Below are 18,035 nucleotides of genomic sequence, written 5' to 3'. Positions count from 1 at the left end.
CCAATATATTACAGTATTTTATGGGGAACCTGTTGCAAGAGTTGACACACAGAGAACTTTGGTGACAGTAGTGTTGCCCAAACATTGCAATAAACATATCTACCTCTGGCCTTGCCATGAGATCATGATATAGTGACACTTCCATTTTGGAAGGGTCCCAACTACTTCCTATTGTGTTTGTATTGAGCTGAATCTGGTGTGACCCACATACCTGGACGCAATAGTTCAAAACACTTGGGGAGAAACTCTTTGTTGTAACATCTTACCTGTGATCATTTTCTGTTGTATTAAGTGTTAAACGTAATCTGTGACTGTTGCTGTCATTATGTGTTTGTTGAAGTGACACAAACAATTGTCCATGCAAGTAAAGGTGTATCATAATTATTTATTATTATTATTTATTTATTATTTATTGTTGTTGTTGTTTTGTGGTTATTATTACCACTTGTGGCAGTACAAGGCCCCACTGAGAGTAAGTTATAAATGCATGACCTTCCCTGTGATTTGTTACCTGACACTTCAGCTCCATATTTACATGGTACAATTTTCAAAAAAAAGTCTGTCTGACATTAGTTGTAAAAAATATTCTTTTTTAATCCATACAAATATAATGTTCTCATTTAGTTAGCAAATATGCAAAGTCCTTTTGTAATTCTGTAATCTGTCAATGGGTTTGGTAATTAGATCAGGACTCTTGGGGCACTAGGCTTTAGCAGATGACAAATTCAAAATGAAAGCAAAGCCTGAGGTTTGAATCTCCCCTCTCTTGTTCAGAGTGATGAGTAATGCATAGTCATCAGTTAAACTGGAGCAGGAACGGGGTGGTGCTAACTTTCCTCTGCTCCGAGAAGCAGGACTCCAGCCATGTCTTCTGGACAGGAATAGCCTGAGAATACTGGCACAGGAGGTCCTCCACTTCCTGCAAGGGGGACCAGAGGGTACCTTCAGACTCATGGGGGTGGAAGTAAGGCTAATATCCACCATTTAAGCAAAACACTTTGGGGTGTGGATCAGTGGTGGATTAACTGATCCCAGATCAGCTGTTGCCAGGGGCAGACATTAACAACCCTACTTGGCCTGATGATGTATGGCCTGAATGAAACACCTTAAGCACAACCTTATCTAAAGTAAGTCAGCTGGTAATCATGGACACGAGTAATTATATGAAATGAATTAACGTAAAAAATAAAATGTTCACGTCATGCTCTTGATTACTTTACAAAGAGACTGAACTGGTAGTCACCTGTGTGTGTATGGGACTTTCCACTTCTGCCACTATGTGTGTCACCTCTGCATTCATGCGGTCCTCTTCATCCCCATCATAAGTGCCCCAGTGTTAAGGAAGATACACTCAAGCCTCCACACCCAGCAGTGGCTGAGCACCGGTGACCTGTAGTTCAGCGGCCAGCGACCTTTGATCAAGCGCTGGCGACTTGAGGTCGAGCATTCAGGGTGTCCCTCAGAGATGGCTAATAGATGCTGTTAGCAGAGATAGGTACTTTCAGATGTAACTAATAGTGGTGGTACTGTATACCTCATTAACTAACTCTCAAACCGCTAACTTTCAAGCCTCCAAATGGATAGAAGGACAGAGGCTGGCCTTGTAGTGGTTCCAAAAACTAAAAAAATAAGTCTGGTCACTGCAGGAAGTAGGGTCTCCCCCCATAGTTCACCTGAGCCTACATATCTAACTGTATCTGGACTTAAACTGATGAATTGAACTGATCCATTTTTCATGGCATTCCACTGTTGGTTACCATCAGGGCTAGGGAATATTCTTCCAGTTTTTCAGTCTCTGGTGTTTTGTTTCCCTTTGGAAAACACATTATGCTCAGCTCTTTGAGACTATTTCATTATAAAAATCTGCTATAGCAAATGAAATCTGATTGATGACCAATCCGTTGAATAAAAAATATTACATGCCCCGAATAAAGCTTACTAAAGTTCTCTGTTGTGGAAATGAATGATGGCAGTAATGTGCCAGTCAGAATGGAAGTAAAGCCATGAACAAACATGAACAACTGAAAGCCATGAAAGAACTCAAATAGGCTCAAAACATGCTGAAGGAGTCAATCTCTTATTCAGGCACGGTCCTCATTGTGTTGACAGCACCATGATCCCGTCACTCATTTGAAAGGATATCTGATGAGGTCACCTGCCAGGCTCTTCCTCTCAGAGGCAGCGATGTTGTAGAAGAAGACATGGACTCCGCTCATGAAGCCGGCCAGGCTGGGGGAGCTCCTGCCCCCGCCCCCGCTGGCTGCACCCCCACTGCTGTGAGCCGAGGGCGATGCAGATGCTGCCGGCGTGGGAGCCGATGACACTGCCCTGCTCTTGTAGTAGTATCTGATAGCAGCGTCAAGGAATGTCCTTAAAAACCTTCACCTAGTCTACTTGTAAAGCAGCTGTCACTGCTTGTTTGGACCTGGGTACAGAGTTTAGAGTCTTTCTGCTGTATCTGATGTAATGTTGACAGCAGGTCTATCACGAAACAACAGGAGGACTGACAATTTTTTGACAGGCTGGGAGCTTGATAGGTAAGGACACAGCCTCCTCTCATAAATAAGCATCAGTATGATTGATGAATCCATTTTAGACCTCATGATATGCAATGTGCAATGTGCAATACCTTCCAGTTTCAGTTGGATGTCAAGTGTTAAATGACATTTGCAGTGCCGAAGGACACACGAATGTAGGAATGCCCCTGGAAGAGAGGTGCTTGCGGATGAGCCTCTCTGTGCCGTACCAGTTGAACCCTTTGGTGGAGTGGCCTATTCTTGGAAGGTGTACACTCGCTGGGGGGACAGACAGAGATACAGAGTAATACACACAGAGATACAGAATAATATGCATAGAGATACAGAGTAATGTATATTTAGGATCATTCACGACTTGGTTTTTTCCCCATTTGCCCACAAATCCACCTGTAATGATGGGGATGCAAATTCATTACCACTTATTTTTCATCAAAATCCCACAAGCAACACAGTATTAGCAGGAGCCTTCAGGATGGACTTTGTGCAAATTTCACAAAAAAAAACAGAACTGAACATTTTTGCAATAATTCCTATTCATCACCTCACTTACCAGAAACTCTCTGACCACTGTCTGCATCCCCTCTGTCTACAGGCTTGGGTCACACCTCTACTCAAAAGACCAGCACCAGACTCTTCTGGTGCCCAAAACCCTCCAAAACCTTGACCATGCTGCCTTCAATCAAGTTTCACATTTTCTGACACAGAATAACCAGCACAACCCCAATCAAACTGGCTTCAAGGCTGGCTGCTCCACTGAAACCGCTTTTCTTCTACCACAAATGCCCTTCACTCTCTAAGACCAGCCTCCCAATCTGCCATCCTCATTCTCCAGGACCTTTCTCTGGCCTTTGACACATAAAATCATCACATTCTCCTGTCTTCCTTGTGCCTGATAGGCATGTCAGGCACTCTTAGCTGGATTTCATCTCACCTCTCAGGGCACACCTTCAGGTGTCCTGGAGAGAGGCTGTACCATGCTGAGACCCTCTCTATGAGGTTCGTCCTTGACCTCCTTGACCTTGACCTTGATCTCCTTATACACAAGATCACTTGGCTCTGTCATTTCTTCCCATGGCTTCTAACATCTCTATTATGCTGACGGCACCAAACTGTTTCTCTCTTTTCCCCTGTCTGTCATTTCCCGGTCCCTTTTTCCCCCCAAATTCAATCCTCTCTGTCATATTATCTGGAATACAGGAAGACATCTAGCTAGGAAGTAAGGTAGCCAATTTTCCCTGTCTGTTTGAACAGTTATGGGAGGCGGTTCGGTTCAGAATGGCTCACTAAAATTAATTAAATCATTAATTAACTTGCTAACTTAGCTAAATTAATAACTGTAATTCTCCAAAAAGGAGGAGAATTACCTTCACTTCTGACTTCAGTACCACGAACACCTCATTTCTTTCATGATTATCAATACACCAGATCATCAACTAAAACCTCACTATCGAATATGCAGCTCAATAGCACCATGAAATGACATGCTAATCTGGGAGTATAAGCAACCCAGCTTGTAGCAGCCAATTCAGGAGGCACTGCAGTGTGGCTGCGTTAGCATGACAACACACTGAAACGGCTGGCTTCACTCGTACCCTTCTTCTTCTTAGCCGCTGTGCAGATCTTCTTCAGTCCCTCCTCCAGAGCTGACAGCCGGATTCCTGACAGCTTGTTTGATTGATCCCTATGTTGTGCCACTATCAAGGCAAGCTGTAATGCAGGAGCACAAGATGTGTGTTTTTTTTCCTCCACACCTGCTAAGCACACTCATACTACATGTCAACATTGATGAGCAGTATTCATCATTCCAATGAAAAACAATCCCCTGAAAAATGTGGTAATGGTTAAAATGGAGCTCCAGTGAAATATTACAAAGTTGTTCCCCACCTTTAAGGGTAAGGACGCTTACACCACTTCATATTCATTATCATGCTAGGTATCCATCAATCAATCAATCTGTCATCAGTGAGCGTATTCCCTCAAACGGAATTTCTAATCACGCAGGAGTTCTCAGCTGTGTGGTTGCATGCTAGGAACTGTTGTGCAATACAGGAACCCCATGGCACATCTCTCAGGAGGCTCATGGGTAAATGAGCGAGGCTGCTGACTCCTGTAAAAGTGTACTACAGAAACAAAAAGCCTTTCATTTAGAGCACTTGCATGTTAAGTGCAGCCAAAATATTTTCATGGACTGTGTAAAAATGATAAGGATTTGTCCGTATGGGATAGGCTGTTCAGCTTTGCAGAACTTTAGAACAGAGGCGCTGTTAGCAGGGGTAATGCTTATCTATATTTTTTTGCATGAGTAGAAAGCTATAACAAGTCTTTTTTAACAGTATCACTTTAGTCACAATTAGACTTTACTGTGGCCATCTGTATTTACAAAACTGCTATCTATTACTAGATTATCTCAAATTGAAAAAGCAGAAAAATATGCTTTGTTCAAGTGGTAATCTAATCTTATTGTTTTTGAACTGAATATTGAAGATAGATGACGTTGTTTTATATCATGGACCCCTCAGAAGGGCATGAAGATGAAAGTACTCTTTTGGTCTTCACTTTCACTGATCTGCCACAAAACGAGTTTCGCTCAGTCTTGCCTACATGCACCGGCACAGTAAATTCACAAGCTGGACCCTCAGAGTGTCAGAGCTGCGTCATGGTGACGGGCAAACTCACATAGTCCTTTCCGTCCAGCCTGGCCTGCTTGTCATCGATGGAGAACAGCAGCACGTTTCCGAGGTCCAGGTCTGAAACACAGAGAAGGAAATCAGAGCCCGGTGAATGAAACGTCACTTTCATTCATTTATTTGGTACCTCTGCTTTTAAGAATCAACTGCTTAAGAGAATCACGTTGCCATAGAGGGATCTGCTTTTTATAAGCAGAGAGCACTGGTGCATGTTTTAAATGGAGGTAAAAGCCAAAAACATTCCTGCATCACATAAAGCATTACCATGTCCGACAGGTTGGAATGCTTAAGCATTCACCAGTGCCCTCCTGTGGCATCAGCCCATCCTGCCATCTGTACATGTGGGAAAAACTGTGACATGCTGCACAAGTAGTGCTGGGGAGGGCAATGCTGGAGAGTCTGCTCATCTGACACCTTTCCCACCAGCTCGTACAGTCTGCTCACCTGACAAACTTTCCCACCAGCTCGTACAGTCTGCTCACCTGACAAACTTTCCCACCAGCTTGTATAGTCTGCTCACCTTCCATCTTTCCCGCCAGCTCATACTGTCTGCGTGGCTGATCAGACCTTATCTCCAGTGCAGTGAACAGCCCACCTCGTCCCCAGCGTCCAGAGTCATCTATAAACACACACGCATATATGTGTGTGTGTGTGTGTATTATATATATATACACACACACAAAACAGATTAGGGCAAATGAGTAACTTGTAAATGATGCAGCAGTGAGTATTCAGCCTTTTCATGTCAGTATAGAATAAGGATTTCAGAACAGATTAAGACTGATTAGTGGTGGTGGGGAGAGCAGAGCCCCTTGGGAACATATTGTTGCCATACCAACACAGTGCACAATTATGGCATCCTCCTGAGCAGCCTGGGGGTAGGTCACGTCCCCTAGAACATAGTGGATGGCCGTATGCTCTGAATCTGTGGAGCTCACGCTGATATCATCACCCTCTTCCTCTTCCTCCTCTTCTTCACTGTCCTCTGAGGGCAGGCACAGAGAATGGTACCCAGAGGACTCCCACCATGCTAACCTACAAAACACACACACACACACATGCAGTGGTACAACTTGAAAGACAACAGTCCCTTAGCTGAAACATGACGAGTCTGAAATTTAACCACAATCAATCTTTCACAGCGATGCCTAAAGTCTGGTAGAGCTGAGTTTACTTTACTGTGCTAATAATAATACAAATTATTTTGCTGGCTAATGTAATCCTAAAACACAACCCTTAATTTAATTCACATGTAATTCAGTTTAATACAGCACTTTTTGATTGGTACTGCAGGTACTACAGTAGGGGGAATGGTGTAGATACAGACATGCAGCAATTTCCTATACTCATTATTCTTTAAAATAAACAATACAAACATAATGACAGATAAATGAGATCATTTCAAGTCAAGAAATCATAAAGCATATTAATATATTTAAAAGGAGGTACTACCATGAAATATATATATACACCTGCTTTTTGGGATGCTTTGGAAGTGTTTCTACTTCTGCCACTCAGTGCAAACTGCCGAAGCAAAGCGACTGCCATTCAGAGTGGTATGTAGAGATGACAGTGTGAGGCAGATGTGCCCGGCGGTGCACTGAGGGGTTGGACAGTATTTGACAGATAGCGGAGGTGGTGACATCACCCTGAGGCAGCTCTGAGATTCCTGCTGTCGAGATCCGTGTCGGCTGCGACTCTTACTTCTTCTGGCGTCGTGCCTCCTCCCGTGCTCTCTTCCTCTCCTCCTGCAGCTTGGCTCTTTTTGCAGCGGCCTCCCGCCTCTTCTGCCGACGCAGCTCCAGCTCCGCCTCGCTCAGCGGCCTTTTCCGGCGGCCGGACACCCCCAGGGGCCTGCACAGGGCTACCTGAGGAGCCACAGCACAACACACTTACCTATCACTCACAGTACAGAAACAGGTACTTACCTATCACTCACAGTACAGAAACATGCACCTCCCTTTCACTCACAGTACAGAAACACACACTTACCTTTCACTCACAGTACAGAAACACACACTTACCTATCACTAACAGTACAGAAACGCACACTTACCTATCACTCACAGTACAACAATATAGCATGTATCTACTGCAACACTCATAGGGCAGTGCCCACCAACATGCTGTGGTGGAACACACACAGCTAGCACACACACTCACGTGGAACACACTCATACAGATCAGAACCAGACCTGGGGCAAATCCCATCAGGTTGCTGGTCTTGTTCATTTTGACAGCTCTTCATCTACCAATGAAAAGGAAAATAATGCTGTCTACTACTCTGATGATGAAGGTTCCCAAGCTTTGCTCATACTCTTCAGTTTACCATCAAAGACGGTGTAACATCTGCTGATTACCTTAATAAAACTACTTCCAAAGTCTCAAACGTTATTTCTCTCTGTTGCAAGTCTACTCTCTCATGCTAACATTGGAGGGAGGAAACTGACTGCGGCCTGCTGCTGTCACAAGATGGAATTCCCAGCTCAAAATGATTTCCTCTGCTCTTGAAGTGGATGAAACAGTTGGGCCAAGTTTCAGCCCCCAAGCTATCCGTTCACGAGGGAGCATGCTTAGCAAAGCTGCCTAGGTCCCCCTTCTGTTTTTGGGATCACTTTTGCCATATGGGAATACTCTCCTTTTGGAATTTTTGATCCTTTTTCTATTCAAATAAATGTATTCCCAAAATTCATCAAATACTTGTAATTGTAAATGATCTCTTTTGTATATATTAAATAAAAAATATGTGAAAGGCAGTTAAATATCTGAAATACGTACTTGACCCAGGTCTGATGAGAATCCAAGTGTGGCCTAATATTTCTGCTGTGTCAGGATTAGCAACACACCTTGCCTCGGTGTGAGCCTCTTACCCCTGCTTTATTGCGCATTGCACGGCCCTCTTCCCCAGCATGCTCCAGCTCGGCCAGCTGCTCCTGCAGGATCTGATTAAAGCGAGTTGTGTCCTCTGAGCTGGGGTCTCTGGAGTAATCTCTGCCCTCAAACACGTACATATGGCCTGCAACAGCAACACAGTGTGGCAGTTACCAGTTACCTTCATTTTTCCAAATAACCTGCGCGACAGTGATGGTTTTGTGGCATAGGCGTCATTTACGCTGGGGATGCTGGGGACATGTCCCCACCACTTCTTGTCGGGGATGGCCCATTTCGTCTCCACCACAAGCCTTTAGTTAGTTGTGAACATGCTGAACCCGTCGTTGTCCCCAGCACTTTTCAAAACAAACTGACGCCCATGGCTGTTGGGTTGTGTCCACAATAAGCAGATAAACATTTAAAAGATGAACAGAAAGAAAAACAGCCGTTCAGACGTTTAACTGAGTGAAACTCTGGCAATGATAAACACCAGCTACACTCACTCAGGTTATCATCATCAGAGGCCTCCCCCTCCTCAGTGGGAAGAGGGGGGTGCTCTTCAGTCAGCCACTGTCCGTCACGTGATTGGCCCAGGATGAGACCAAGGTCCACGTCTTGCACTGAGCTCTCCTCTGATGCCAGCAGCTTATCAACTCCAAACTTGAGGATCTCACTTAACTGCACGGAGAGGGGAGAGAGGGGGACAGGGCAATCAGAGGATTACTGAGGGACAGGGAGAGGGCAGTAGAGGTAGAGGGCAGGAGGAGAAGGGGGCAGCAGATGACAATAGAGAGGTAGAGGGCAGTAAAAAAGAGTGCAGCAGAGAGTTGGAGAGCAGTAGAGAGGTAGAGGGCAATAGAGAGGCAAAAGGCAGTAGAGGAAGGGGGCAGCAGAAAAATAGAGGGCAGTAGAGGGGTAGAAGGCAGTGAAGGAATGAGGAAATGAAGAGGCAGACCGCATTAGAGAGGTAGTGGGTATTAGAGAAGTGGAGGGCAGTAAATAGGTAGAGGGCAGCAGAGAGGGATCCTGTGCTTCCTGTAAATGGGTTCTTTACCTCCAGGCCTGCGGTGGCGGAATGAGGCTGATCCAGGAGCGAGAAGCGCCCTTCCTCAATCACGGTGTTAGTGAGGAGCAGCTTGGACACGGCACGCCGGTACACAATCTCCTCCACCGTATCCCTCCCCAGCAGCCGGATCACCTTTACCGCCCTGCAACAGGCACAAATCAACCCCACCCAGCCCCAGAGCGGGCAGTGAAAACACAAATACCAAAAAATAAGAACTGAAAACTACACATATAAAGGTCTGGGTATACAACTGGTACAGCCTGCATTTTACACATCTTCACACCCTCCTTCACACCCACCCTTGTAAATATTCAAGTGAATTCTGTATAGGCATATTTCTCAAGGACACGAGAGAAGTGTCCCACCCAAGACTCAAGCTTCTGCTCCCCTGGTTATAATTTCATTTCCCTGTGCGACTACGCCTGCCTGTGTCAGTACATTACCTGGTCTGCCCAATTCTGTGGGCACGGGCAGCAGCCTGCAGATCATTTTGGGGGTTGAAGTCACTGTCCATGAAGATCACGGTGTCGGCCTCCGTCAGGTTCAGCCCCACACCCCCTAAAGCATGTGTGAAGAGGTGTGGAAAAAAATTCCCAAAACATATACTGAACATTTCAAAAAGACTACACTGGAGTTAATATCAGGGCAGCATGCTAATCAGATTGGCTGTTTAAGAAAGAAAGAATCTGAGATTAGTTTTTCATCACAGTGGCTGCTGTGTGAAACATGCCTGGCATCACACAGATATCCCAAGTTTCCAGGTTTATGTAATTCCAGGTTTTCAAAAACAGGAACGAAATTAAACTGAGGGGCTGAGTGAGGTGGTATGTCTGTCCAATTCTGAGGTGCTAGCTTTCTGACTAGTTACAACTGTGAACTGTGAATGAAAAAGGAAATGAAAATGATTATCTGTCAAATCTGAAATAATTTAATATTTCTGAAATACCTGTATCTTGGATTAGTATCTTCATTTTATTAATACTGGGGTCTCACACCACATTTACAACTACCTCCACAGTTATATTGTTTTTCTATGAAATGTGGAGTTACCTAAAATGACGTACCTGCCCTGGTGCTGAGCAGAAAGATGAACACATCCTTGCTTCTGAAGTTCTTGATGACCAGGTTCCGCTCCTCTCCGCGGACCGACCCATCCAGTCGCTCATAGCTGTAACCTGCACAACATAGGAATACAGGAATAATGAAATACAGACAAGGACTTGTTTAGCTGTGTCAAGCACGCATGTATAAACCAGCTTAGCAAGGGCCTTTTGAAAGACTTGGATGAAACTTGAAGTGCATTCTAATAACTAATTTCCATATCAGCCCAAGGCTAAGCATACATAGGGAAAAAAAGACAGACGTGAAGAGGAAGCCATGAAGACATGATTAAGTGACAAAGGGACACTGGGGAAGACCACGGGGAACAGCATAGTGCTGTGGTTAAAGGATGGGGGAACAGTATAGAGCAGTGGGGAAGAGCAGGGGGAACAATATAGAGCAGGGGGAACAGTGGAGCAGTGAGGAAGAGAAGGGGGAACAGTGTGAAGCAGTGGTGAAGAGCAGGGGGAACAGTGTGGAGCAGTGGGGAAGAGCAGGAGGAACAGTATAGAGCAGTGGGGAAGAGCAGGGGGAACAGTGTAGAGCAGGGGGAACAGTGGAGCAGTGGGGAAGAACAGGGGGAACAGTGTGGAGCAGTGGGGAAGAACAGGGGGAACAGTGGAGCAGTGAGGAAGAGAAGGGGGAACAGTACAGAGCAGTGGGGAAGAGCAGGGGGAACAGTGGAGCAGTGAGGAAAAGCAGGGGGAACAGTGTGAAGCAGTGGTGAAGAGCAGGGGGAACAGTGTGGAGCAGTGGGGAAGAGCAGGGGGAACAGTGTGGAGCAGTGGGGAAGAGCAGGAGGAACAGTATAGAGCAGTGGGGAAGAGCAGGGGGAACAGTGTAGAGCAGGGGGGACAGTATAGAGCAGTGGGGAAGAGCAGGGGGAACAGTGGAGCAGTGAGGAAGAGCAGGGGGAACAGTGTGGAGCAGTGGGGACGAGCAGGGGGAACCTCTGTACCTCTGTACTCCATGAAGTCTTGTAAGATGTCCAGAACTCTTGTCATCTGTGAAAACAGCAACACTCGATGGCCCCTTCAAACAAAAATAATTTAAAACATACATACAAACAAATAAATTAATTAATCGTAACCCTTTGGACTTTCTGTTTCCTCAAGCTGTCTCAGGAATTTCATATCTCAAGCAGCCTCAGCTCCACTGATTACAGGGCCACATTTTTTAAATCTTTAACTCAAATTAAAAAAAAAAACTAGGAGACTGCGTGGGCCAGTCTAGATTCTGTATTCAAAGATTTGTCTTATCACCTTTAACAAAATCTATAAGGCCACTCAGCAGATACCATATAAATTTCTGCCAACTTTTTGCTACCATGGGAGTTTTATCTGATCTATTTAATCTGATGTGATTAGGATCCATTTTGTCCACAATCTATACCTGCTAACTCAGACTCATACACTGATTCTAATTAAATCAGGAATGCTACTCACTGCCAAAAAGACAGTCTTACATCTCTCGATTACACAAGCCCTTTTCGATGGAAAGATACTGAGGTAAATTAGGACTACAAAATGTTCACCTAGAGTGCACTACAGCAGGACTTGAAATAAGGTATGTGTAAGGTATGTAAGGCGTGTGTGTGTGCATGCCTACATGTGAACATGTATGAGCCTGTGTGTATGCACATGCTCTGTTATCCAAGGGTGTAACAAGCTGGCAAGGTGAATAGCTTGTTCCTTGTTATAAGTAACAGATAAACATTAATGTACGTAACTGCGTATTATAACTAGTTAGCAAGTTATTGTAAGCAGATAGCTTTCCTATAAGTAGATAAACAGCCAGCTACATTGACATTTAATGGGGGAGGGTGTGTGGGGCAGAGTGAGGGTGGGCATGTAGTCTGGGATGCAGTCTTTCTGTATGCTCTGCAGTAGGGGGAGGAGATAGTGTGAACACTGACCCTTTGTACAGGAACTCTAGCATGCTGTCCAAAAGGAGAAGTTTCCCACTGGCTTCAACAAGATGCTCTCCCATTTCAAATGGCTCAGGCTCCACACCTTTGACAGGAGGAAGGGGTGGGGGGTTAAGCATTAAATTGCTGTAAAATCGGCCCCTCCCTAAGTTCCAAAAAGAGTGTAATTCATGAGGGTACCGACTGCTGCTCCAAAATTCAGATAAACAGTTTGGTACAAAATTACGAATGTGCAAAGGTACAAATGGTACAAATGTACAAAGCATTAACAAGTCAAACTTTATAAGACTGTTAAGTTACTGTTAGCCTGCTACATACAACTAAACAGTCCCCGGGTTTCATTCCTAACATTCATTGCCTTTTTCCAGAAAAAACTTGGGCATTAATGTGTAATTATTTATACATTTACACACAATTATTTAAATGAAAACTGTGAGGTGTCCTTTAAGTGAGTAGCTCTTACCATCAAACAAGTAGGGGTGGCTAACACACTTCCGTAGCTGCATCAACACATTCATCAGCCTGGTCTTCTTGCCCTGATCATTCTCAAATGCATCTGAGGAACAAAAGTAAACCTTAGCCACACACCATGTCTGTACATACACACACATACACATATACATATACTTGCATAATGTAATGATGTCATTGTTGCATCACAGTTAATCGCACCACTACCAGCCTGCCTCCACTAAATTATCTGTTCACCTCAACCCATGCACGCACACACAGGCATACACAAACACATACAATGATTAGCAGATCAAAAAAATTGTTAATTTTTCCTAATAATTTAATTAATTTGTAGGTTTATGGGATCGGTGTTTGTAACAGTGGAATTATCTATTTAATTAGTAAAATATGCATTTGGCAGATAGAAACACACTGCTGTCCCCATTACTGGTAAGTCTTACAAGTACAGAACAAAGGTTTGTTAGGAATTTTCACATGTTTGTGCTCTGTATCATTTAATATAGCTAATGATAGTCCTTACCAAATTGATAAACCAATAAGCAACAGTTATCGAACCTTTGGAGGAATTCATTAGATTCATCAGATATTTAATCAGATATTTAATTAATTAATTTTTAGCATGCTCATCTTGTACTTCTACATCAAGCCTATGTACATGCACATATGTCTGTTTATCTAGCTTGCAACGCTAAAACTGCTTGGTAGCAAGTCAAGTTCTCACTAGCACCTGAAATTTGTTGAAGCAAATTTCAGCAAGGATCTGAAGTTGTGCCAATGAAATCGATACGTCGAGCTGGTTTATTCACTAATGTAGTTGTTCAATTAATAGTCTTTATTTTTGCTGATAGTCAGGTTTTTTAACACTATATTAAGTTAGCAATGCATTACACAGCCTAGTAGTTAGCTGGTTATCTCAGAAATCACTGGTTATCTCAGAAATCACAACTAACATTAGCTAGCTACCAAAAAACAGTGGCTAGCACAGACTCATCGTGCTCTTCATATTATGCTTAGTGAGAGCTAAGAGCTTAGTGAGAGCTAAGAGAGTTAAGCAGCAGAAGACTGAGCACAGCTTCCAACTCCCTTCCACAGAAAAAAAACATACCATGTAATAGTCTCTGTTTGGAGACTAAAGTTGATACCAGTATGAAAATAAAGTTATTCACTTGGAGTACAGATAATATCAGGACAATGAATAATAACTTTCATAGTCGTGGCATTATTGTTTACAACGTACACATTACAATTAATTAATTGTTATTGTGTAATTGCTATAGTCCCCCTGCGCACACGCTCACGTTCCCCCTCACAAAGCAGGCATGCTCACCCAGGTCCTTCATGAGGATAGCTTTATAGTATCTTTTCTGTAGAGCAGACATGCCATGGTAGACCACCAGCTCCACCTTCTTGGGCAGCTCGACCGCCACTTCTGCTTTGACCCTCCGCAGCAGGAATGGCTGCAGAACGCCATGCAACTCGGTGGCTGGGGGGGGGAGTTCCAGAACATTGTCAACCTCTGTGATGCACATTGCACTGGCATATGTACACTTATTCAAGGAACACAGATGAAACAATTCGATGGCAACACATTAATTCCCCAACACTGTGGAACTGGTCAGGAAATCATTCAGTGGCCTGGGGGGACATACCAAGAGTGGGTTGGGACTGCACGTTTGCGTATTTGGTCACAAAGTCTTCGGCCTTGTCTTCTGGAAAGACTCGGGGCTCGATGAAGCTTAGCAGAGAGTAGACCTCCTGCAGGCTGTTCTGGACCGGAGTTCCTGTCAGAAGCATCCTGAAGCGGATTGAAAACTGCAAGGGGTCAGAGGTTAGGGTAAAGATTACCGCTGTCCTAAACTGCATTCAAAAAGTCCTCAATTTCATCCTTCCCACAACCGCTACATCCTTGATTCTTTTTGACCTGTAAATCTGTGACTGGTCATCACCTTAAGGACTATTCCAATTTTGTAGGTGACACTTGAAGAGAACAAGGTAATTCCTTGATTGTCTCCTTTAGCAGAGGATGTATAGATCTATCTTCTTGTGGATGAGAAACCAAGGATCTGTGACATAAGCTTCCACACATTTAAATTCACCCATTCCATACATTCCAAATTAAAAACAGGGAAGGACGGCATTCCATATGGAACTCTGTCTAAAGTAACGGAATGCATCCCTAGTCTCCATGTGAATACCCAAACAGGGCATGGTGGGCATGACAGGGCATTCACCTGGGTCAGGGCTCTGCGGAGTAAGGAGTTCTGATTCTTCAGTCTGTGGGCCTCATCCACCACCAGAATCCTCCATTGCCACCTGCAACACCCCACGAGTCATCCTCTGCTCCCACTCACACTGACCATCACCTCCATATCAATATTCAGGTGAGAGGCTACAAGTTAAGAGTATCTGGCTTACCTTTTCAAGAAGGAGGCATCATTCAGACAAATCTGTAATTAAAACAAAGTTATTTTTATTCTGATGATGTCACTAGATATGTACAAAAGGGGGCTGTTCCCCTGATTAGGGGAACCCACTCACCTCATAGGTAGTGAGCAGCACATGAAATTGCCTGCCTCCAATCAGCTCTTCCTGGAGCTCCGCCCGTTTATCCTTGTCGCCGATGTAACACAACAACAGCAGGCTCGGGGAAAACCTACACCAGCACCAAAGGCACAAACACTGGCCATTAGACTCCATTCCAAACCATCAACACTCAGAGGCTTTTGCCCTCATACTTGACTTCAACGCATGGTTCATCCAAGGCCGTCATTCCAATATAACTGAGAAGCATTCAACATACACAGAACGACAAACTTATGCTGAGCAGTGCTTTCTGAGCTCAGCTGAACAACTGATTTGAAACATTTCCAGAGACTTAGGTGGGCAGAAATTTATGAGGCATAGAAGCAGCGATTTTCCCTGTATCACTGGCATAAAGTCACAGGCTAAGGAGGAGGGAGCTGAGGTTATTAACAGAAATTAACAGAAAAAACATAGCTAAACATAACATAAAACAAAACTACTTATAAAAATATATATGTAAATATTTTAATAAGTTTATAGTAAATATCAAGTTTGGCTCCATGGTATGTTTTTCATGATCCTAAATTGTACATGTATATAGCTTAAACACATACTAAATAGTGTTCATTGTGAAGTGTTCTTTATCTTTCCAGGTCCTCTTAAAAAGCATCAATAGGCTGTGCAGCATCCTCTGTTTCAGTCCTACATTAGATCACTATCGCCACCTACTGGCAGCATATGCTGCATAAAAAACCAACAAGCAAGTGACAATGTAGAACAATTGAGCAATCAGCCCATCACAGACTCGGAATCTTACAGAAAGATAAATTCGGGTTTTGTTTAGAGGAGTGCAATGACTGCGTGTTCATACTCACCGCTCCATCTCCTGCTTCCAGTTCTCCATGACTGACAGCGGGCACAGCACCAGAAAGGGGCCTTTACTCCCCAGGGCCCCGCGTGTGTACAGCAGCAGTGAGATTGACTGATGACAGAGAGGCAGAACGATAGGGTGAGCCTGCTTCAACTGATCTTAGTGCAGCAAGACCAGCACTGACACTTGCTCCTATCACAAATGATGCATATGAGTAGTAGACCTCATCCAAATTCAACAAACTCTTATCATCTGGAGGCATTTAAAGGGTTACTCTCAGAAAATAAACTGTTGGTCACCTCAGAATTTTAATTTATCCTGGAGACATAACTGGAGCTTAGACATCCCTTAATGTCAATTAAATAACCATGAAAATTAGTGATTTGTAGAGTATGGTGAGTATTGGTAAAATGGTAAGTACTGAAACAAACAGTTCTGTTGTCTGATTAAAAACAAAGGTACGCTTGTTGATGTTTGTGACCAGATCAATAAAGATGATGATGAAATGATCACTGACCTGACAGGTCTTGCCCAGGCCCATCTCATCTCCCAGTATGCACCCTTCCTGATTCTTCAGGCACTGGGTAAGCCACCTCACTCCATCCAGTTGGTAGGACCTAAGTTGAATCCCTATCAGAACTTGACCTTGTAATTATTGCACATCAATGTTCAACTTTCTACAGATTGTTTTTGCTTTTTATGCATTCAATTCAAGGCTACTCACATTGCTCCCACTTAAATATCCTGGCTGGACAATTAGACAAGTGTGCCTTTGATCAAACGGTGACAATATCAGTGTTGTATCAGATTTTGGTCTCCTGAGCTTTCATGAAATCTGGCTACTTGAAATGCGCTCTCCCGTACAATTTACGTCATCCATTCTACTACATTATTTTCATTTAGCAGAGGCTCTCTACAGCAGCAGTGACCCGTGTGCTATCTAACCGGCAACCTTTTGGTTACGCGCTCTGCTCCTTACCACTATCCTACACTGCCGCCCCACTATCATTAAAGTGGTGACAGAACCCTGGACTGAATCCTGACCCCAGGCGGATCCTAATCTGGTGCGACAACGGATTTCCACCATGAAATCAAGTTGATTGAGAAAGATAAATTGAACACCACACCGCAGGGATACCGTCAAATGTATTTCTCATTCGAATAAGAGATATCTATGTCACCAGCCACCACTACACTTTCCCAGCGCGTAAGCGTATGCAGGGTCTGTTTATTAAAAGCGTCACCCATAATCAGATACTAAAGAGCATCAGAGAACTGAAGCCAATGACAGCGAGCAACTTAAACCTACATGTAGGTGAACTACCTGCCAGTGTATCCTCTTTTGCAAGCAGCAACCATGCCGCACGTCTGTGGCAAGAAAGTAAACCTCCTCGGCTAGCAGGCTAACTAGCTAGCTGTTCCAATCATATGACTACCATAGCTAGCAAACTATAGCAGGGTCAGTGTTGTAGCTAAATTATTGCATGGAAACAGCTGAAAAGCAACAAGCAAAAGTAAGAATGGCTATCTAGCCCACAAGGAAACAAACCTGTAAGTCCCCACTTTATCAGATCCTTCTCCGATAGTTCTGCCTTTGCTTTTTCTGGTGCACGTTCAGTATTATTAGACATGATTACGAAGTTTCGCTTAACTCACTGAATTTGTCGGAATTATGATTTGATATGATAACACGCGCAAAATACCGCGAGAATTTTTGGATTTACTTCCGGGAGATAAACAGGGGGCGGGAACAAGTGCATGGAGCATGAAGGGCCAAGTTTGCACCAACTTATGCTGGGTCGCTGCTACACCCCTGCGGACCACACAAAAGCTGCGCCCCACCTTCGCTCAGTCATCCAATAAACGGCCAGGGCCAGGCTCCGCTCATCCAATGAAGGATGAGAGCGCTGCTAACTTCTGCTCACGGTTTAGGTAAGTATAGTTCTGACAGATTCCCTAGATGAGTCTTTCTGTATTT

The 18,035-nt window shown here is 44.0% G+C and overlaps 1 protein-coding gene across 1 annotated transcript; it reads right to left on the bottom strand.

Moving 5' to 3' along the window:
• Nucleotides 1–2,123: 2,123 nt before the first annotated feature.
• Nucleotides 2,124–17,698, bottom strand: chd1l (chromodomain helicase DNA binding protein 1-like). Its single transcript, XM_036540903.1, has 23 exons — nucleotides 17,607–17,698; nucleotides 16,575–16,687; nucleotides 16,062–16,168; nucleotides 15,202–15,316; nucleotides 15,079–15,110; nucleotides 14,895–14,976; nucleotides 14,313–14,475; nucleotides 13,991–14,146; nucleotides 12,653–12,745; nucleotides 12,178–12,274; nucleotides 11,221–11,294; nucleotides 10,226–10,336; nucleotides 9,605–9,719; nucleotides 9,150–9,303; nucleotides 8,599–8,773; nucleotides 8,095–8,240; nucleotides 6,929–7,092; nucleotides 6,060–6,259; nucleotides 5,745–5,843; nucleotides 5,214–5,284; nucleotides 4,130–4,244; nucleotides 2,687–2,795; nucleotides 2,124–2,346 (listed from the first exon to the last, which is right to left on the bottom strand). The coding sequence occupies exons 1-23, from the start codon at nucleotides 17,686–17,688 to the stop codon at nucleotides 2,127–2,129; spliced, it is 2,793 nt and encodes a 930-aa protein (XP_036396796.1). The 5' UTR covers nucleotides 17,689–17,698; the 3' UTR covers nucleotides 2,124–2,126.
• Nucleotides 17,699–18,035: the final 337 nt, after the last annotated feature.

This window comes from Megalops cyprinoides, chromosome 11 (genome assembly GCF_013368585.1).
Source record: "Megalops cyprinoides isolate fMegCyp1 chromosome 11, fMegCyp1.pri, whole genome shotgun sequence".
NCBI lineage: Eukaryota > Metazoa > Chordata > Actinopteri > Elopiformes > Megalopidae > Megalops > Megalops cyprinoides.
This window is presented reverse-complemented; position numbering and strand designations above follow the sequence as displayed.